The 22,708-nt window shown below is 33.8% G+C and overlaps 1 protein-coding gene across 1 annotated transcript in view; it reads left to right on the top strand.

Annotated features, from left to right (window-relative positions):
* Positions 1 to 22,708, top strand: part of LRP1B (LDL receptor related protein 1B) — a 1,815,754-nt gene that overhangs the window by 1,120,322 nt on the left and 672,724 nt on the right. The window contains exons 15-17 of the mRNA XM_041739937.1: positions 866 to 988; positions 12,765 to 12,905; positions 17,178 to 17,303. Of these exons, the coding sequence (XP_041595871.1) occupies positions 866 to 988; positions 12,765 to 12,905; positions 17,178 to 17,303 (390 nt within the window). The remainder of the gene's footprint in view (positions 1 to 865; positions 989 to 12,764; positions 12,906 to 17,177; positions 17,304 to 22,708) is intronic.

Here is a 22,708-nt window from a genome sequence, read left to right as displayed (position 1 = left end):
TGGATTACTAGTGTTATAGAGTTCTTTATAACATTCTACAGGTATACATCTAAGTAAATGTACTTTCTTCCTTGCCTTTCCATCTTGCCATCAAAGTAGTAATTACCTACATTGTATAGAACCTCCAACCTTTTCAAAATTTTATGTCAGTTTTCTCTGTTTCCAAGGGTGACTCAAAAATGTTCATAGATAATACCTTTGTGAATCCTCCCTACTTTATTGATGTCTGTTGCATACTTCATCAGTGTCTCTGCTGGCTAGGTCTACTGGGAAGGTCCACTGGAACAACATTTATACCCTTGTGCATTATACATTCTACTGGTACTAGCCACCTTATTCATTTTCAAGGTTTCAAGATAGCCTGTGTTCCTTGCAGTCATCAATTCACTGACATGTTAATGTACTCCTTGCACAAGAAAGAAGACTATTCCACTCCTTCAACCGGTGCTCATTTGTTTTCTGTTCACTTGGTATCCAAAGTCATATTCTAAGAGTAAGTGATCTACTTTAGGAAGAAATCAGATTTGAAAACACTAGGTCTAAGCTGCTATCCCAGACAGACATCATCATGTCCTGTAACCTTCCTCTTTCCTGGTACTTATCTACACACATACCTCTATTTCTTCTAACCAATGTGCACATTCCTTTTATTTCCCAGTGCATCATATATTTTTTAATGTTTCTGAATTTTATTTAGGATTCAGTAGGTATCCTGACTATATTAATGAATATGTAATATGCGTATGCATGTATATGCGTATATTTTTATCCCTGTGTACATCTCCTAGAAAGAGTGTGAACCTGAACTGTCTGAGTTTGGATAGAATCAGAGTTCTCTGATGTATTCACTTCCCTCCTTTTGCAGGTGATAATATGTGCCGAGTAAATAATGGGGGCTGTAGTACGCTGTGCTTAGCCATTCCAGGAGGTCGAGTATGTGCCTGTGCTGATAATCAACTTCTAGATGAAAACGGGACAACTTGCACATGTAAGTTTTGTTTGTGTGTTTGTTATTCTCATTGATTATATATGTTTTTTAGGAGAAAAAAAAAACAGATGAAACCAAAGGAATTAAAATCAATCTTGGAAAGTGAATTAAGAGAATCACTTAGGTATATTTCTTTTTAGACTACAAATAATTAACTGAATTCATTTGTATTAAAACAAAGGTTGAATAATGATGAAGTTTTCCAGAGCATTTGTGAAAAAAGCAAAACAAAACACACACACACACACACATATATATATATATATATCACACCACAGGAGAAAATATTTCATAAAATTGTTAAGGACCTTCACCGTAGGGCAAGCTCTGTTATCTATCTTTGTTGAAAGCGAAGGAGGCAAAAAAGAGATTTAGGGAAATTCTAGACTTTATCAAAATACTGAATTAATTGGATTGATTGACCTGGATTAAAGGCACTTTATTAACTTTTACTGACCTTCCTCAATTTACTGCATCTTGTCATTTCAATGTGACCTTTTTCAAATTTGTTCTCTTTATACATCATATCAAATCCCTTAACCATGGCAATAGGAGCAATGCTATGTATTATGTACTGAGTACTATATAAATGTTTATGGAATAATTTGATCTTGACTTGCATGTTACTCATGATTCTTCAGAGAAACAGAACCCATAGGATATAAATATATAGAAGGGATTTGTTATGAGGAATTGGCTCATGCAATTATGGAGGATGACAACTCCCGGTATCCGTAGTCAATGAGTTAGAAACTGAGGAGTATCAGTGGTATAGCTCCAGTCTGAATGCTAAATAGGCTAAAGACCCAAAAAGAGCCAGTGTTTCAGTTGAACTCTGAAGGCAGGGGAAAAAACCAATGTCCCAATTCAAGGTAGTCAGGCAGGAAGAATTCCTCTTATGTGCAGGAAGACAGGCCTTTTTGTTCAATTCAGGCCTTCAGCTGGTTGGATGAGGGCCACTCACCTGATTAATGTAGTCTACAGATCCAAATGTTAATCTCATTAAAAACACTTTCACAGACACACCCAGAATGATATTTAACCCAACCTCTGGGCACTCTAAGGCCTACTCAAATTGACGCATAAAATTAACCATCACAAATGTTAAATAGTACATAAATAAATGCAGTTATAATTATTGTCTAGGGGAGGCAGAAGAAGAGAAAAGTATAATAAGATTTCAACTTATCTGAAATGTTTTATTTCTTCTGAAGAAATGTTGAGGATAAGGGATTTTTAAAATAACTTAATACATAGTAACATTTGAGAAATACACAGAAAAAATTTAAGTGAAAAATCATGCCATAATGCCCATAATGCCACAATTCAACAATAATCTATTAAGACATTTTGTTGTTTCTTATAATTATATATCCCTGGAGGTTATTAATTTTCACTATTACTAATAATAATTGTAGGTAAAATTTATTGAATTCAATATAGGATGTGAGATTTTATTATAAAATTTCATTGTCCTCTTTTTTTTTTTTTATTAATTTTTATTGGTGTTCAATTTACCAACATACAGAAAAACACCCAGTGCTCATCCCGTCAAGTGTCCACCTCAGTGCCCGTCACCCATTCCCCTCCAACACCCGCCCTCCTCCCCCCTTCCACCACCCCTAGTTCGTTTCCCCGAGTTAGGAGTCTTTATGTTCTGTCTCCCTTCCTGATATTTCCCAACATTTCTTCTCCCTTCCTTTATATTCCCTTTCACTATTATTTATATTCCCCAAATGAATGAGAACATACACTGCTTGTCCTCTTTAACCCTTACAATAATCATATAAGGAAGATACTATTACTAGCTCACTTTATTATTCAGAATGCGGACTTGAGGGTTAATAACTTTACATAATTTACATAATTAGTACTTAGGACATTTGGAATTTAGACCCCAAATTATTTTATTTTGGAAACAGAATTCTTAGTTATATTGCAGTTTTAGACATTTTGGATCATATCACAGTATAACTTACACTGTACTGTACAATTTTTTTTTTTTGAAGCATAAGCATTTTATCATGTGACTACATAATCCTTGTAAACACAATTTTTAAACCATTTTTCTTCATATTTCTACTTAATATTGGTGTTACATCTGATTGATTGTTATAGACTATTTGTGTATTTCTTTGTTTTTTATGATCTGTTTTGTATTTTACCATATAGTACATGGTCAGTTTGTTACATTTTTTAAAAAACATTTGGAATCATACCACCAGTTTTAAATCCTATTACTATTATTTGACTTTTAACTATTTGAGATGAGAACTTTGACTTTCTTTATACTGTTCTCAGGGCGCTTGGGTGACTTAGTCAGTTAAGCGTCTGCCTTCAGCTCAGGTCATAATCCCAGGGTCCTGGGATGGAGCACCACATGGGGCTCCCAGCTCAGTGGGGAGCCTGCTTCTCCCTCTCTTCCCCACTCCTACTCTCTCTTGCTATCTCTGTCTCTCTCTCAAATAAATAAATAAAATTAAAAACAATATTTATACTATTCTCTTTATTTTCCTCAATTCATTCCTTATTGTAATTTAGGATTTCTGACAAGGAATATTATTTTGAATCTTCAAGCAGAAAGTCTTTTTATAAAATGTTTTGACATGCATAGCTAGTTTGTTGATCAATTTTATAATAGTTTCTTTTAGATCTGAGTCAGTGCTTTACTAGTATATTGCTTAGGATTCAAACTTCAATTCCTTGTTGTTTATTAATATCCACTGATATTTAGGATAAATATTTCTTGAAGTTGCTTTTTCAAGAGGAACAAAAAGACCACATACTGTAGAGTTCCTGTGTTTTCTAAATAGGCCTCATTTGCATTTATATACGATCGGCAATTCTGGAAATTAATTCTTGGCTAAACATAAATTTCTCCAAATTCTGGAAATACTATTTAATTTATTCTGTAATAATATACTTGAGAGTACAATTATGAATTATGTTTCTCTGGGCAAACTTTTTTCACTGTTAGTAGGATTTTTAAATTGTCTGTTAAGACAGTTTTCCATAGAACATAATTATGAAGTTTACTTTCTTTGAGTCATCAGGTGGTTTCCTTCTTTTGTTCTGTGGTATAATTTTTTAATTTCTATTTTGTTGTTTATGTATCATAAGAAGAAATCTATAAAGACCCATAGTTTGTCAATAGACAAGAATTAAGCATTACTTTGAACAGCATAAAGTCTGTCTGGTTGTCTGATAGACTAAATCTTATCTTGGTTATTGAGAAAGAGAAAGGTATAGTTTATATGTACATTTCCAAGTTCAATTTTTGGTGTCTACCACAGATTCATCTAAAGTTATTGTTCTGGCATAAAATGAGATTTTTTTGCTATCCCAGCTGAATAACTCTGACATATGAACAGATGAAATGTGTGTACACACACACACACACACACACACACAGTACTCTTTATGGACCTCTAACAAGCATCATCCTTCCTTTGCTCTACCCTCAGATTTCCTCTCAAGGATAGAAGCTAACAGTGCAAGTATCTCCTTTTTTGATAGGCACAGACCTTATAGTCAGTACTCAGGAGCAAACAGTCTCTATTTTTTTAACCTAAAGAGAGATTGGCTTATTCAATTTTAATGGTATAAGTTAGAGAAACTTCTAGCTGAATATTTAAATCTTGTCCTATTGGTCTTGCAAAAAAGTCAAAATTCCCTTAAGATAATGTCAGTCTAATCAAGAGGCTGAGTTTTAGGGAATGTTGTGAGTTTTTCTCCTTCATTTTAGTTTTTCATAGTGGGAAGTTGGAGGGAGAGTGTATACATCAGATCTATCTAGATGACTTTTTAAGCTTGAAATGTTCTAATTAGTTCTTTAATTTTAATTGTGTGAATCCTAATTATCCGGATCATTCGCCTTCAAATTATCTTTTCTATTTCCTTCATTCTATGCCCCATTAAAAACTTATGGATTTCTTAAGAATTGGCATATTTTTATATCAATATTGATATAGAAAAGATACTGACCATTGAATATCTCTGTGTCAATAAAACTGGATGACTTTTGGCTTTTAAAGAAATACTATACACAGTGTTGGCCATGCAGTTATGATAGGAAATTTCTTATCATGTCTGGACACATGTGATTATACATCTGGGGAAAGAAATTGTTCTGTGACTATTGGTATTCTTTCTAATATCTACAATTCATCGATGATGCAACTCAAAGCAATAAAACGAGACAGGAAAGATTATTGTATCTATACTTGTTACAATAAACAATGTTAAATCAACATAACCATCTGAGCTCTTATTTGGGAATTCTTTGTTGCATTTGGTTGTTTAAAACTCTGCTGTATCTTTAACTTGGCATACAACTTGCCCAGGTTTCTTTCAGTTGTAATGGGAAAAATCATGAGTAAGTATATAACTCACTTCTTATAAACAATTCACAGTGTGTTTACATAAATTATTCCAGTTCCTATTCCTTTAATGACAAAAGTTTTTTAAGGATATGTTAGCCTTCAGACACATGAAAAAATGCTCAACATTACTCAGCATTAGGGAAATACAGATCAAAAACCACAATGAGATACCACCTCATACTGACCAGAATGGATAAAATAAACAACTCCAGTGATAACAGATGTTAGTGAGGATGTGAAAGCCTCTTACTCTGTTGGTGAGAATGCAAACTGTTGGAGCCACTCTGAAAAACAGTATGGAGCTTGCTCAAAAAGTTAAAAATAAAACTACCTATGACCCAGCAATTGTATGTCTAGGTATTTATCCAAAAGATACAGAAATAATGATTCAAAAGAGCACATACACTCCAATGTTTATAGCAGCAATGTCCACAATAGCCAAAATATGGAAAGAGCCCAGATGTCCATTGACAGATAAAGAAGATGTAAGATATATATGCAATGGAATATCACTCAGCTATCAAAAAAGAATGAAATCTTCCCATTTGCAATGACATGAATGGAACTAGAGGGTATTATGCTAAGCAAAATAAGTCTGAGAAAGACAAATATCACATTATTTCATGCATACGTGGAATTTAAGAAATAAAACAAGAAGGGAAAGAAAAATAAAATAAGATAAAAACAGAGATACAGACAAACCCTAAGAAATTATTAACTGAGGGTTGCTGAAGGGGAGGTGGGTGGGGGGTGGGATAACTAGATAATGGGAATTAAGGACGGTACTTGATGTAATGAGCACTGGGTATTATAGGCAACTGATGAATCACTAAATTCTATCCCTGAAACTAATAATACACTATATGTTAACTAAATTTAATTTAAATTTAAAATAATTAAAAAGGGTATGTTAGACTTAGTTTTCAGATGAGGAAATTCAAGTGCAAAAGGACTACAAATAGAGTTCAGGGTTGCAGAGTATGGTGTAGAACAAATATGAGTGTGCCACTAACTTCTCATTAATGCTGATTCCTCTAAGCTTCTAATTTAGTTCAGGTGACATTACAGTTTTGTGAACTGATTTCAACTGGATTAACTCTAATCTGAGTTAACAAGCAAAACAAAAATACATATTACAACTATTGACATATGATTGTCCTGGTTCCAGTCATCCCCATTGAATTGACATGAAATGAACAAAAACCCATTGGCGGTTGGTCAGACCAGAAGTAAACACCGGTGATTGTTTCTCAATGAAATTGCAGCATAAGGCTATGCCAGAAGAGGCATTCCCCCAGCTGAAAAATATTGGCATGCTACATGATTGATTAAGGATGAATTCTAATGCCATACCTGGAAGAATCAAGAATGAGTGTAGGCTGGTGTCTTTGTCCTTGTGAATCTTGTGTGGCATGAGAAAATCCTCTCAGAACTAGAAATGAGACCTGGTACAGCATAGTAACTTGGAACTGACTGCCCTGGAGAAGCATATGTTACCCACTTGATCAATTATCAAATGAGTTTTTAATTTATTTTGGTGGCTTTGTAGAGAAAAACACAATATGCAAAATTAATAAATGAGGACATGGATAATCCCAAGAAATTAAGTTAAGGTTCTAAAAAAAGATAGTCTTTTTTTTTTAAATAGCAGGATAATTTTATCTAATATAATAAGACAGTATAAAATAAGACAGTAATTCTTTAAATTCCTCTTTAGTGGCCTGAAAGAAAAGACAGAATTTTCCAGTGTGCCTTACTCCCAAGAGAGCAACTTAAAAATATTGATCATCCAAGGGTAGCATTGCACAATTATATGTCAGTGGTACTCTGTGACCTTCTTTACCTTCTGGAACACCAGATATATTCCTCTGTCAAGAACAGTGCTCCACTATGGCTAAGCCATTTATCTGTTCAGCTGTGACAAGCCTTATGTTTTAGGATATATGCAATCTAATGTGTAGTAAAAAGTTTAAAGCAGTAAAAAGTTTAGAAGCCCTATCCAGATGAATATTTATGGCCTTCTGTGCATAGGAACTCACAGAAGATTATGTACCACTTAGGTTGGCTGCTCAGAAGACCACTCTATCTAATGAAAGGTCATCCCGCTATGATCTAAAGGAGAAATTCAAAACCCATCACAGCATTTTTTGCACTGCCTTCCTACATAATCAAGCTTATATAAAGGCATTAAAAACACTGCAATTTCAAGTTTTCTTTTAGGTTCTTTTATCTCCCTGCTCAAATAAGAGATAGTTAGAAATTCTCCCAAAACACAAAAACAATCTATTAAATAAGTACATCCTAATGTAAAATGTATAGGGACCACAGGAAAGCTTCATTTATTTTTTTCTGTACTAGTTGTCATTCTTTTATGACTAAATTATCATAATTTTGATACGGTCAACAGCAAAAACATCAGTTGACAGAGGAGACAATAAATACTTAGATTCATTACCACACTGGGATTGAAAAGAAGAAAAGTGAAGTGAGAAACATAGATACTTGTTCATGGGTACCACAGCTTATTAAACCAAGGTGAGGAACATATGTATTGATTTCAGTTGCTGAGCTGAGATAAATCTGAGATGATTCCAAACTAAGATAAAATAAGCCAGAAAGGTTTTCTCCCTTTACTTCATTATGATCTGGATATTAACTCCAGAAATCTCCAGTTTTTACTGGAAACTAATTCTAGAATGTATATTTCCTTTTGTAGTGCATGGAAGAGTCATGTGGAGACCTTCTAATTTCAATATTCTAATAGCTGGTATCATAGGATGTCTGAGACCTGACAAGTCCTTGTTGGGAATGTTATGATTCATGTTATTTTATTTTTGATCCTGGTTAAATTAAAGGATCATTTATTACTTTGTCAACTTTCTTACTGGTGAGATCATGTTGTAGTATTTTTATTGGAAGTGACCCTGGTGGTAGAATTACAGGTTTTACATCAGTTTTCAAATTCACGGTGCAAAGCAGAACTCTAAAGCAAAGCTTGCAATTCTAGCACTTGTTAATATATTAAAAGTACTCTATGTGTCTGCCCAAACACCCAAGTGCTATATAGGTTCAGTCACATTAAACATTGGAAATAAGTGACATACATGGAGCTTTTTCTGTATATTCAATTTTTGTGGCTTGGGAGGGGAAACTTTATCACTCTTTCTGTTTATCTACATGTAGATTTTTTTCCTTCAGTTAAGCTAACTTCCCCCATGATCTTGGATGATGATAGAAGACTATTTATTAGCTTTTTAGCCAATTGAAGTGATACTATTTTCCTGAAGTACTTATATAGTCCCCAGAGATAGAATTTCTCACTATAATGAATGGCTGTAATGTAGAATTAAATCTCTGATAATTCCAGTAAGTTAAGCAGCAAGTATTTTTTAACATCTATTCTATGCCTGGTTCTATTCTCAGTGAATTCTGTTCTGTATGTGACATTGTCCTTCCCACATTTAAGAATTTCAAGTGGAAACATTAAATATATAAAAATGGTCTATAAAATGACTGTTATAGAGGCTTTTGCAAGGTAGATGGATATTAATCTTTTTTCTAGGTGCTATTGGCTCTCTTATGTGATGCCAAATATACTTGCTTCATCATCTCATTGGTTCTAATGGAAGTAGTTAGATTCCCTGGCCATCAGCTAGGGTGCTGAAATAAATGACATTGCTGCCCAATTCCACAGAATTAGGTCAATGCTTGGAAAAAGACCATGCTGTTTGAATGTCTAAAATGCCATCTTATCCAGATTATCACCTATCACATTAAATATTTTCTTGATAATGGACAAAAATTATCTCTCTTCTATCATTAGAAGTCCTGCATATTCCTGATAACATTGACAACATGGTTTCTTTGTGACATACTACATCTAGAAGACTTGGGTTAGGACTAGAAAAAAACTAAATGTCATATACCTTGAACGACTTTGGAAATGAGAACCCAGTATTCTTTAAAATAATTACTATTATGTCAACAATTCTGAAGGGTTTAACCCTAGGCAAGCTAATATGTGAATTTGTCAAAGATTCATAGATTCTGACAGAAGACACATAATTCTTGGATCAGACACAGAAGATTTTATTATTCATGTCACCAGCAGGCAGCATGAGTTTCATGTTCATATTCGTTCTCCTTGCCCCACCTACCCCTAAATCATACAGAAGTAATGCACAGGAAGGTCTAGGTGAATTCTGCACACACAGTGAATTTGTATTCACACTGAAGAACCCTAAGCATGAGTCTGCTAGAAAATCTGCCCAACATTTGCCCTGAAGGGAGATGTTATCTTTACTCATTTGGCCAAGAAAAAAACCTGCTCTCTGCTCTAGAAAATGTCATTATTTGTCTTCCAAGGCTGTTAGCTATATAAATATTCTTGAAAATTGTCCAGGATAAAAGCTGACAGAAGACACATGGAAATACCATGGAGAAATGCCACGTACTCAACAAATTATAGGGCCTAGAAGTCTTGCAGACACTTTAAAATGTCAAAGATATTTGTGAATGTTTGATTATATCTGTTCTTATGGATATAAGCAGTATCTAACTACTGTTACAAATGATAATGGTATATACTAATGACATAGATATAGATCAATATCAACAGTAAATATAAAAAGATGAAATTATCTCAGGAAGTTGACTCTATTGATTTTCAAACAATTGTTTGTAACTGTTATGAAAAATGAAAATGAAACTTTGGGCATTGTCATCATATATTTTTGAAAATCACCACCTTTGTACTAGTAAGTATCACTTAAAAATAACCAACAATCCACACATATTTGAAACCGTGTTTAAAACAAGTTTGGGAATTTTGCCTATTTGTATTCTTTCCATAATGGTCTAAATATCACTTGAAGAACATTTAAACTCTAAGCAGACTTAAAGATATTATCTCCAAATTGTTTATGTTAAAGAATATTTATTTAAAATATTAGTTTAAGGGGGGGAGGATGGTTTGTCTTTTCCTAAACACTTGCTTTTCTTTAATATAGATGTAATTGTTCAGAAGCAGCTATAATTTCACTCTTGTATATGTATATCCTTGATCATTTCCTAAAACTGTCAGTTGAGTTTATTTGATCAAAAGACCATGTGAAAGCTAAGCTTTTTAAATTGGTGGGAAGGTTATCAGAAAAAAAAAAATGGTTTCTTGGGTTTTCCAATCCTCAAACTGTGAAACAGCTAACATAGTTGTTTCATAGATGTCAATGCTACATCAAAGAAAGACATAGCATTTCTTTGGCATCAACTATAGAGAGACTAAAGAAAATCTGAAAGCTGAACTTAAGTTCGGAGGAAGCTGATTACATTTCAAATCAGATTTCTTGTCTGACTGGAATTTTTTTTTAAGATTTTATTTATTTATTCATGAGAGACAGAGACAGAGACAGAGACAGAGAAAGAGAGAAGCAGAGACACAGGCAGAGGGAGAAGCAGGCTCCATGCAGGGACCCTGATGTGGAACTCAATCCCAGGACCCCAGGATCACACCCTGGGCCAAAGGCAGGCACTAAACTGCTGAGCCACCCAGGGATCCTCATTTTTTTTTTTTTTTTGAAATGAGAGATTGTTGACCATTAGCCCTAATCATTAAGGAATAGAAATTAATCAAAATCTTCTTCATTAAAAATGCCCAGTTTTAAGCTGAGTTTATGTGGATTCAAAGAAGAAATTATCGCACCCTTGAAAATATTAGGGTCCAATTGAGCAAACTTGAGACTCAAAATAAGGATAGTTTGTGTGTCATCAGTGATCAATTCTAGAGATTTTGAGAGAAAAGCTCTATCCTACAAAGGCCCAGATATATCCCAATGTATTTCCACTTTGCTTTGGTTACTATCCTCACTCCCAGTTACTGCTATAAAAAACATCCTTGGGTTGACTAGGAAACCCAGTGATCTCCCTTTTTGTTTTTATATTGTTATCAATTCCTATTTGGGACTTGTTCTATACAGATAACAATTTACAATTATTATTATTATTATTATTATTATTATTATTATTTTACGTTCAAGCGACTTTACAGAAATGGTATCATTAAAGAAATTGCTGCTTCAGCATTTTGTTACTGAAAAGGATTAGAATTAAAAAGGGAGACAGAATTACTGCCAGTTTCTACAGAAAGTGTCTACTTGTCTGAGAGGGGATAGAAAAGACAGGCTTACCTTTATTCAAATTGAATATTTCATTTACCACACTGATTAGTTTTTACCCTGGATTTAAGGAGTCTGGATTTAATGGGTGGTTTTCCTTTTCCAAACACAGGAACCCTAGAGCCTTGTGCCTCACTGCATAACTTTTTGAAGCAGTTCTCCACAGTGATGGTTCAAGAGTCACATTCCCTCTTCCATTCTTTGGAGCAGGGAAAATGCAAGGATTAAAGGAGCGCTAACACAAAGCATTCTGGAAATGCTTAATATGTTTTCTTGGCATTCCTTATTATTGGCATGTATATAAATTCTGTGACAGTTCCTCAGTCCAAATGACTTATCCAAAATAAAGGTTAAAGCCATCAGGATTGCTATAGAAAGATTAACTTTTGTTTCTCTTAGCAATAAACTAGCTTTTGAAAATTCAACATATTTTTCACTTCATGAAAGATAAATCATTTATTTTAACCATTGCCACATATTCCTCTTTGTAGACTCCTATTAAATCCACTCAAAGAGAAAAAAAATCATCATCATCATCATCATCATCATCATCACCCTTTCAATTTGTGAATAAATCCCAATCAGCTGAATTCCTAACATTTGATGAGAGAACATGGGGTATATAGAGAAAACACTATATAGAATCGGATGTATAATGAGATCATTTTTCTCCATTTTTCATAATTTAATACCTCCAGGAATATCCAACCAGACCTGAATTTTTCTCCCACTTTCAGACCATAATATAGCCATTGTGCCTGTGCTACTGTCTTATTTTTTTCATATTGATTAATTTGGGATGTACTTATCTGTAAAATGGAGGTGAAAAAAAATTTTTGCTGTGGCCCTATAATAGGTCATGATAATAATTGAGATTATCAATGAAAGCTCTTTAAAAAGTAAAACTGCACACTTAGCGGGAATATGAGGTGATAGTATGTTGTTATTGTTGGTATTATTATTTTGTGATGGTTGTTTAGAATACATCTTTAAAATTCTTAGTAGAATAATTATTGTCATAAAACCTTGAATTTTTCTCATCTCCAAAGATGGTTGTCATTGCAATGTTAAGAAGTTTTCATGTTTTCGATAACATGAAATGAATCAGAATTTTTGTTATTAAAACAAAGCTTACATTGTAATGAACTGAATATAGCTAGTATTGTTCATATGTCTTGTCTTGTTTTGCTTTGTTGTTGTTGTTTGTTTTATTTTTAACCTTAGTTAATCCTGGAGAAGTATTGCCTCACATATGCAAAGCTGGAGAATTCCGCTGTAAAAACAGACACTGTATCCAAGCTCGCTGGAAATGTGATGGTGATGATGACTGTCTAGATGGAAGTGATGAAGATTCAGTAAATTGCTGTATGTTCCCTCCAAGTAATATTACATTTCCCTGAGTCTTTTAGCATGTGAACTATCAGAGCAGTTTGTGAAATTTAAAAACATCTAAGAAAAATTAAACTCCATTTTTCCCTCCTTAGTCATCCTTTTGTATAGAGAATAGACATTAGGTTGTCTCCTTGCATAGTTTTAAGGCCCTGATTTTCTTGTTCTTTTACAACTTTAATATTATCATTTTGGGTGCTCCAGAAGTCCACTCCTTCCCTGTTTGATGCTATCAGTGTCACCACACCATTGTCAGAAGGTTGCTATAGGAGACCCTTTGGGATCTCTGAATTTAAAGATGTGGAAAATCAATTTAAACTCCCTCAAGTCAGAATTACTTGTACAGAAGGTCATGATCCACTCTATTGCTCCTTGGCAACAGAGCCTGGAAGAAAATTCAAAGAAACAGACATGGGTTTAGAACATGTTGTTACCTAACTTCACTAGCTCAGGACACGGTAGACACATATGGGGCACTGAGATAGAAATTCAAGATCGGATTTTCTCCCTTTGGCCTTCTATTTAGCTGGTTATCATTTCCCACAATAAGAAGGGTGTCATGTTTCTGGTTGGGATAAGGCATGGTCTCACATATGTGGAAGGAAGACATCTTGAGAAATACACTAAATACTGTTTTGAGAATATATTTGATTAGAGTCATACTGGAATTGTTTTGAGATACATAAAATATTTTTATATGGAGAGAGGTACGTGATGTATATATGTATTCTTAGTCTTTTAATTTGACCTAGATAAATTATTTTAAAAAGAAAAGTGTTTTTCTTTTAATTGATAACACTTCCCAGGTTAGAATGGCTGAACTAATTGAGTTAATTGGCGGTCCTCCATTTTCTTGTCTTTCTTTCTTTTTTTTAATCCAAGATTATAAAAATAAACGTTTAAAGATCTTTTGTTAAGAATGGACAGAATAGGGGTACCTTGGTGGCTCAGTTGGTTACATGTCTGCCTTAACTAAAGTCTTGATCCTGGAGTCCTGGGATTGAACCCCATGTTGGGCTCCTTGCTCAGTGGAGTGTCTGCTTCTCCCTTTCCTTCTGCTCCCTGTCCCCCCACCACTTGTTCTCTCTCTCTCTCAAATAAATGAATAAAATCTTAAAAAAAAAAAAAAAGAATGGACAGAATTAGTCTGAACATCTGTGCAATGCAACTCTCTTTATTTTTGGGACAAAACTCCAAAAATATGAGTTTCTTTTTTTAAGATTTGTATTTATTTATTCATCAGAGACAAGAGAGAGAGGCAGATACAGGCAGAGGGAGAAACAGGTTCCTCACAGGCGGTCCGATGTGGGACTTGATTCTGGGCCCTGGGATCACATCCTAGCTGAAGGAAGATGCTCAACTGCTGAGCCACCCAGGCGCCCCATGAGGTTTTAAAATGTATTTCCAGGTGTATATAAATGCATAAGTTGTAATTAGTAAATGAATATAATACTACCTTCCCTTAATTTTCAAATATGGACTCTGATTTCAACATTATGTGCTCCATGTTTTCAATCCTACTGATAGCTCTACTATAAAGTATAAATCCCTAAGTAATATCTTAGATACTAACTTGATACAATTAGACAAAAATTTCAGAGTGGGAGGACCGATTTTATCTAAGGATAAAGGTTTTTTTTTTCTCAACTTTTTTTTACATAAATGATATTTTATTTATTGATTAAATTAATTGTCTCTGACTCACAATACTTATTCATGGTTTTAGTGAATGCACCCAGTGTTATCAGCTTCCTTCATAGTCACAGAGCACCTGTTCAGAGCACAAGTATTTTATCACAATAGTCATGTACTAGTCCTTTCAGTCCATGCTACTCCCTGTATGATTGTTTTTCACAAATTCACAAAGAAACTTATTTCTTCTATGAGTATGTGGGGCATTGCATTTGTACTGTTCATTGTAGTGTTAAAATTCTTGGTCAGGATGTTTTTATTGATTATTTTTATCACTTTCCATACCATTACCAAAGCCTATACATGGACTTCCCCTGCAGTCTTCTGTTTCACTTATAATCCATATTCAATTCTATATAATTAATTTTCCATCTTTACCTCCTCTCCAACTTCACTGGCTAAATTAGTCCTCTATCCTAGATTAACTCAGCAAGTGCCCTGCTATTATTCCTGCCACTTTTGGTCCTTTAACTAAGGCCAACTTTCAATACAGCTTCCAAAGTGGTATTTATAAGATGAAATCTAATCTCATTATTCCAGTAAATCCATAACCAACAAGATAAATTCTAAAATCCTTTGATTCATATATAAACATGTTATGACTCATGTTTGCCTTTTTAGCCTTACATGCCTATCAGGCATACACTTACCTTCTTTGTTCTTATCAAGTTGGACTACATGTAGATCTCTAAAAAATGCCCTTCTGTTCCTCTCCTCTGTAACACTGCAGCCTATGGAAATCACCATGGTTTACCATGACCTTTATAGGGAAGTCTTTTGTGAACATTGAAAAATCTCCTTCTCTGTATAGCATAACAGATGAGCTAAGCATCTCATGTATATTCATTCCTTTATCATGGTAGTGCCAAACAATATTGCAATTATATGCCTACTTATCTGGTGCATCTAAGAGATGGACAACTTTATGAGGAGACACATTATGTTTTAGTGTCTTTATAGTCTCAGAGTCTAACATAGCACCCAGGACATGGGGAATACAGGATTAAACAAAAGGAGCAATGAAAACAACATTTCTGGCCACCTTCCAGCAATATGGGAACTTTTCTAAGCTTGCAGTGATTTCTGAGCAGCATTATAATCCTGAGGTTCCATGGTTAATATTCTAGCACTGTGTCATTCATTTCAGAGGATTATTTATATATTAAATACTCATAAGCTTTGTCCTTGAATTCTGTTATCTTTCTACTTTCTATTCTTTAGCTACTCAATTCCAAATCACAGGACTATGGATTGTATTTATGCCTCCTTTTGAACTCTTATTTATATCATTGATGAAAATTGCAAAGGTCCCTAATCAAGCTTCACTAAAGTATTTTTGCATAATCTTGTTACTTTAAAATTTTGACCCTCTAATATATTGGATGACTTTTATTCTCATGAGCAACTATTTTTGCTAAACTCCCTGAAGCCAGTAGAAAATGTTAATCATGCTGAAATTCCAGGAAACATAGGCTACCCCCCTACTGTTTTTTCTTTTTTACTATACAGGAATAAAAACTTTCTGAAAAAGTGATAAAACCACTTTGTCTCCTAAGCAACTTTAAAAATAGTGTTTTATAGAAACCGGCTGGAAACGCATACATTTGCTATGCAACAGCATGATAAAATGGCTATTTTTCCAATTCTAAGTAACTCTAATACCAAAATTTATTTTTATCATACAGAAGTGCAACTACTGGGCACAAGGAAAATTACTTCAAAAAGAACGTGAAGTGGTGAAACAAATACTGAGGAACATGCCAATTCAGTTAGGAATTTAGCCTCCAGGATGCAGGAAAAATAATCACAGAAGGTTAACTTTAAGATGTCCTCCTGCTGTGCTTAGATATTGGAGGTTTAATCCTTAGCTGTGCACAGCTTCCCATATGAGGATCAGTCTTGTCCTCAGTATATTTTGTGGTTGCATGTTTATTTGTTTGGACTAGGAATGAAAACTCAGGATGGTCATTTTTGTTATTAAAATTATGCAGGATCTCATATTTAGCATCAACTCCAAGTCTCAAGTGTTGCATTTTTTTTTCCTTCCAGTCCCAAGAAACACTGGCAAAGCATAACAAAATTAGGCTTATCTAATATTTCAAAAAGTACTGAAAAAGTGTGTGGCTTATGAAAATGTATTTCTGATATGTGATGGAGTTATTTGATACATACTTGTTACGTATCATGTTAAAATTTGAGATTATTTTCAATGTTTTTAGCAAAAATTCTGAAATTGTGTTCCTTGTGATATAGGATGGGAAAGCGAACATAGTGATATAGTTGGTTGTAGTGAAGACATGAACAAGTGTCTATATTTCATTTTTTGTGAGATATTTTATTACTTGGTGTCTTCTATAAAAATATTACATTTTGACAGAGCCTCAAATATTAATATTTTCTATAAAATATAAAATAATGAATGAAAGAGGCTGTGGCATTTATTATACTATATTAATTACAGTAAGTTTTCTATAACTTAAAGTAACCGTAATTGTTTTCAATTTTAAGTAATTAAAATTGCTTCTCCTCCCCCTCCATCCTCCTACCCTTCCCCAGTCAATCATAGCTGTCCTGATGATCAATTTAAATGCAAGAATAACCGCTGTATCCCCAAGAGATGGCTCTGTGATGGAGCTAATGATTGTGGAAGTAACGAAGATGAATCCAATCAAACTTGTGCAGGTAAAGGTTTGCTTGAATATATACATAAATCCCTTCTAAAGTTAGTCTCCATAAAAATGCAGGTCAGTGTTTTGAACTAAGCTGAACTTTCCTAGGGCTGATGATCTGATTATTGCAGTAGTAAATGAGTTCAGACTTCGAAGCCACAAAAGCTAGAATACAAATTATCTTTTACTTAATCCTTGGATATGACTCTTCTTTCCAAAGTAATTTGGCAGTTTATCTATCCATATGGGTGTTGACTATCAATACACTCCTTGGACAAGACTTGTCCCTGCTAAATCTTAATTAGCAGAGGAGATTGAGGTCTGTTAGCATGCTGTGATGGAGGCCATCTCACAAGAACTGTTTTTGTTTGTGTGTGTGTGCGCATTTCATTTTGTTTTGCTTTTTACCTTGCAAAAAATAACCTGTGTATTTTATTTGGTCTGCTGTAGAATACCTCTGTGAATAGTTTTCTGTTCCTGGAACATTATTTATATGGGGTAGGTTTTTCTTTTTTCATGAAGTCCCAAGATAATGAAGCATATTTCCATTTCCATATAATTTATCCCATTGTAATACATTTACGAATCCCTAGTCAGATTCTCTTTGAATGGGAATATACAGCTTGTGGTACAGGTTACAACAGCTTGCCGTAAAGGTCATGATTAGTCAGATGAGCGTTGAAAAAAGATATTGACTAGCAGCAGCCTAAAGCTATTCCTTGAATGATGAAGAAAAAGGAATGTATTTGATGACTCTTATTGATATCATGGGTGAAAATTGTGTGTTTTTTGGTAATCATTACATATAACAATGTCAAAATGTATCAACCCCTCTCCTTTATTTGCCAAAATAAGCCCCACTGAATAAAAATTATTATAACCTATTAGTGAAAACTGTAGAGGCAGCATATAGAGAAAAGACCCAGAGGTGCAGAAGCCTGGTTTGCACTCTTGGTCATGCCACTGTTTTTCTTGGAAAGGCTTGTACCTCAGTGCACTGTGATTTCCCTATATATTTCTTTCTGCTCTCCAGGACTGTGAATTGACTAGAAAATATTTCCTAACAGCTTTTTATCATGTAGCAGCAATGAGAGAGTTGCCATTCCATAATCCTGACCTGCATCTCATATTCAGTTTTTTATCCCCAGTAGGGACATATTCGCTGAGGATCCATGGGCTAATTATTCTCTTGTCCTTTGACTAAATATCGCCCAATATTTTAGAGTAACTGATTATGTTCAAGATGTTTTGTATGTCATATAAGGTTGTTTTACAAAGGGCTGTCCAATTAAAAAGGAACCTTAAGAGACTCTCTGGTCCTAGTCTCTCCTCTCAAGTCTATTCATTTCATAGCTGAAGCATAGAATAAAGGACTTGCCTTAACTTATATCATTGGTAAGAGTTTAGAGGAAACTCAACGTATGAATTATTCTCTAAGTTCATTGCTCTTGTTATCAAACTATATTATCCTGAGTATTAGCTAAAATTTTAGGTATGGTCAATTTAACTTGCCCAAGATTGTTCTTAAAATTATGACTATAATTTACAATGAAGCTTCTTTCTAAGCTTATACAATTATTATTTTTAAAGGTGAATGTTTAATTCTGAAACTTTATTCCATTACTTCCTAAACATATAGATCCATTTTCACCTTTAAATTAAAGGCATTGTACCTTTACCATGTCTTTTTCATTTCTGTTTTGACTTTAAAAATCTGCTTGTTTCTACATGATTTTTAAAAGAACATTTGGGATTGACTATCTACTTATAGTAGTGAAAGTGGAAATGCTATGCATGAGAGCAAATTAAGCAATAAATCCTAATCAATCATAATTAGTAAGATTTCTCAGACATCCCAGGCATGTAGTCCACTAGGAAACAGGACACAACCTGCTTGCACCTCAAGTTCTGCTTTCAGTGATACCAGCTGAAGTCTGCCAATCAGTACTAGATCTTTTTGTAAGTGTATTTATAATAGATGTTATGGCCATGGTATGCCTTAAGAAATTAAGAAGAACACAAATTAAGAATAAAAAAGAACAAAAGAAAACCACAAATATGCCTGTTAACTTTGAAAATTAAATGTGTTGTTGTGTTACAATATATTTCCACTTTGTTTAACCAAAATAAATAAATAGGTCACATAGTTCATCGTACTGAAAAAAATATGCAAATCATTAGATAATTTCTCTTCTGGATCATTTCTATATATAGGTATATACATGGATATGTATCAGAGATAAAGGTTTTCCCAAAGTGGGGATTATTTTGTAACTGAATCCACTGTCCTATAGTTTTTAGCATCGTGACTACTTTATATCTAAAAGGAAATCCTTTCCTACAAGATACCAATTTCCTTTCTTGTTCCTTTGGGGTTTCTCCTTCATGAATCTACTAATTCAATACTTATCACAACATTGGATATAAGAGGAAAAATACACTATATCTTTCCTTAGGAAGCTGAATGAAGATGGGGAGAAAAATATGTAAACAGGTCATTCTAATGCAGTATTCACAGTGCTAACTTAAACTACAAATGGAAGCACAAGAACAACTAATTTAGTCTATGTGTATCTGGGAAGGCTTCTTGAGGGAGGTGATATCCAAGCTAAGTCTAAGAGAGATACAGAGACAGAGAGACAGAGACAGAGGAGAAAGAAAAAAAGAAGAAAGAAAGAAAAAGAAAGAGAAGAAAGAAAGAAAGAAAGAAAGAAAGAGAAAGAAAAGAAAGAAAGAAAGAGAGAAAGAAAGAGAAACCTGAATAACAATTCAAGTCATTCAATTAGAAAAAAAAATAATCTGATAAAAGTAATCATTGGCAAGATTGTGGAATAAAAAGAGCCAACATATAATCATTGGCAAGATTGTGGAATAAAAAGAGCCAACATATACTCTTGGTGGGTGTATAAATTGGTTTTCTACATTGGAAAGCATTTGGCTAAATCCAATAAATGTGGAAGTGTGCATACCTTCAAGTCTATAATTTCATTTCTAGATTTATACTCTAATACCTATGAGCAAAGAGATGCAAGTAAGAAATTCATTGTCCTAATCCTGGTAATAGTGAGAAATTATAAACAACTCAAATGCCCATTAATAGGAAAAAAATATGCGTGTGTATATCTGTCCATTATATGTAAAACTATAAGTATAAAACCATATATAGATACAAATATAGTATTATATTCACATAATAGAATGTTATACATACTTAAGATGAATAAATTAGAACTCAAATATTAACAGAAATTAATTTCAAGGGGTGTCTGGGTGGCTCAGATGGTTAAGCATCTGACTTTGGCTCATATTATGATCTCTGGGTCCTGAGATTGAGCCCCACATCAGGCTCCTGGCTCAACGAGGAGTCAGCTTGTTCCTTTCCCTCTGCCTCTCCCCACTGCTCATGCTCTCTCTCTCTGTCTTCTCTTTCTCAAGTGAATTTTAAAACAAAATTTTAAGGAAATTAATATCAATAGCAATTTTTATCAAAAGTTGCAATTATAAATTACTTAGTGCCATTTACATGAAATATAAAAATACAAAACAATTATATATATATAGTTATTGATTTGTAAATGTGTAGGAATAGGACTAAAAATATGTCTGGAAATGAAAAAAAAGAAAGAAATTAAGGATAGTAGTTACATGTAAAAAGAGAGAAAGAGGACTGAAAAAATTACATAGGAGATTTTAAATGTACTTATAATACATTTTTCTAAAATAAAACAAAATATAGTCTATAGTAAATACATAAAAAAAACAAGATTTGATAGAGCTATCTGATGGTAGACAGGTGTTAATGTTATTATTCTCTCTACTTTTCTAAGTGATAGAAATATTTTACTAGGGGGAAAAAAAGAATGATTGATTGGCAGAGTTACTGAGGGTGAGGTGAAGTCCACAGAGGATGATAGGTGGTTGGAGGATATGCATGAAAGAGGAAACAGTATATGTACAGCAGGCAAAAGAAAGCTGATGGTCAGGGGCTTGGTACTTGTTCTCCCACACAAAAAGAAAATATGTCTCTCTACTTATGAGAGAGACCCAGAGGCCTAAGATGAGAAATAGTTAAATTTGAAATTCTTTTTCCTCGTAGTCACCAATGATGATCCTTGGATTCAAGCGTAGCCAGTTTCAGACCAGATTTTTCCCATAATACTGAGCTCTAATTAGATTACATAATATTTATTCTTCTCACATCTTCCACAAATGTTGACTAAATTCAAAGTAGACAGATATATTTGAATTAAGAACACCTGATATATTAAAAATCAGACTTCTTTATAAGATAAATTGAAAAACAGGTGCTGATATGACATAGGCTTTGTTTAAATAGAATGCTTTGATTAAAATACAGCAAAAGTGAAGTTTAGAAATAATGTGTAAAGATCTCTTCACCTCTGCCTCCTTATTGTTCCCGTGCATTGTGGGATTTCTCACTGCTACGGCAAGAGAAGCATAATTAGTGATGAGTAGAAAAAATTCACATTGTGACAGTGGATTTCTGATTCACTGCTAGATAAACAATTCCACTGAGGAAGTATAAATTTCCTCTTCATTAGAGAAGCATTTGCTACAACATTAGAGTCCTCTGGGGCTGCTCTGCTAATCTCACCTCCAAAGTAATTTAGAGCTGATAGAGACAAGAACTGAAAAAGTAAAGGTTGTGTCTTCCTGCTATAAATCCAGTGATTAGAAAGATGATTTTAGTCAATTAGATTATATCATATAGACAGACGGTACTTGTAGATTAATGGAATGAAGCATTTTTTCCCATCTGAAATTATTTAAATTTCTTCAGCAGATTAAACAGTTTTTTCACGGTTAGAATAGACAATGAATTCATATATTTTCATGTCATACGATCTCTCAGTGATAAGCCAGTGAGCACTCTTTGGAGTAATAGGTCCTAACAGTTCTTCAAGCTTCTGAGTTGGTGAGTTGACACACAAATTCCCACACTACACAATGTGAAATAAGTTTTTAGGAGTTCTTTTTCATTGTCTTCTGTAATCACTGTAGTGTTCCTCATGAAGGAAAACAATCTGAGAAAACTTTTCTAGAACTTAGTCTCAATGACAAGGAGGGAATATTGTGACATTGAAAAAAATCAAATTAAAGAATATCGTATTGAGATATTTAATAGATTCTTATTATGGGCCAATTATAATTTAATGGGAATGAAAATATATGATGATATATTCTTCTTTAAAGCAAGAAAACAAAACACTGAAATAGGGATTGAAGGAAGACAGGAGAGATGTAGGAAAGAGTGAAAAGTGAAGAGAAGAAAAGAGGAAGGGAGAGAGGAAGAAAGGAAATAAAGAAGGAAGAAGGGAAGGAAGGAGGAAAAGAGTGAGGAGAGCTGGAGGAAGGAAGGGAAGAAAAATTGAAAACTCTCCCATTAATATTCTCTTA

Source organism: Vulpes lagopus, chromosome 24, assembly GCF_018345385.1.
Source record: "Vulpes lagopus strain Blue_001 chromosome 24, ASM1834538v1, whole genome shotgun sequence".
Lineage (NCBI taxonomy): Eukaryota > Metazoa > Chordata > Mammalia > Carnivora > Canidae > Vulpes > Vulpes lagopus.
The sequence above is the reverse complement of the archived record's forward strand: the minus strand, read 5'-3'. Positions and strand labels throughout refer to the sequence as shown.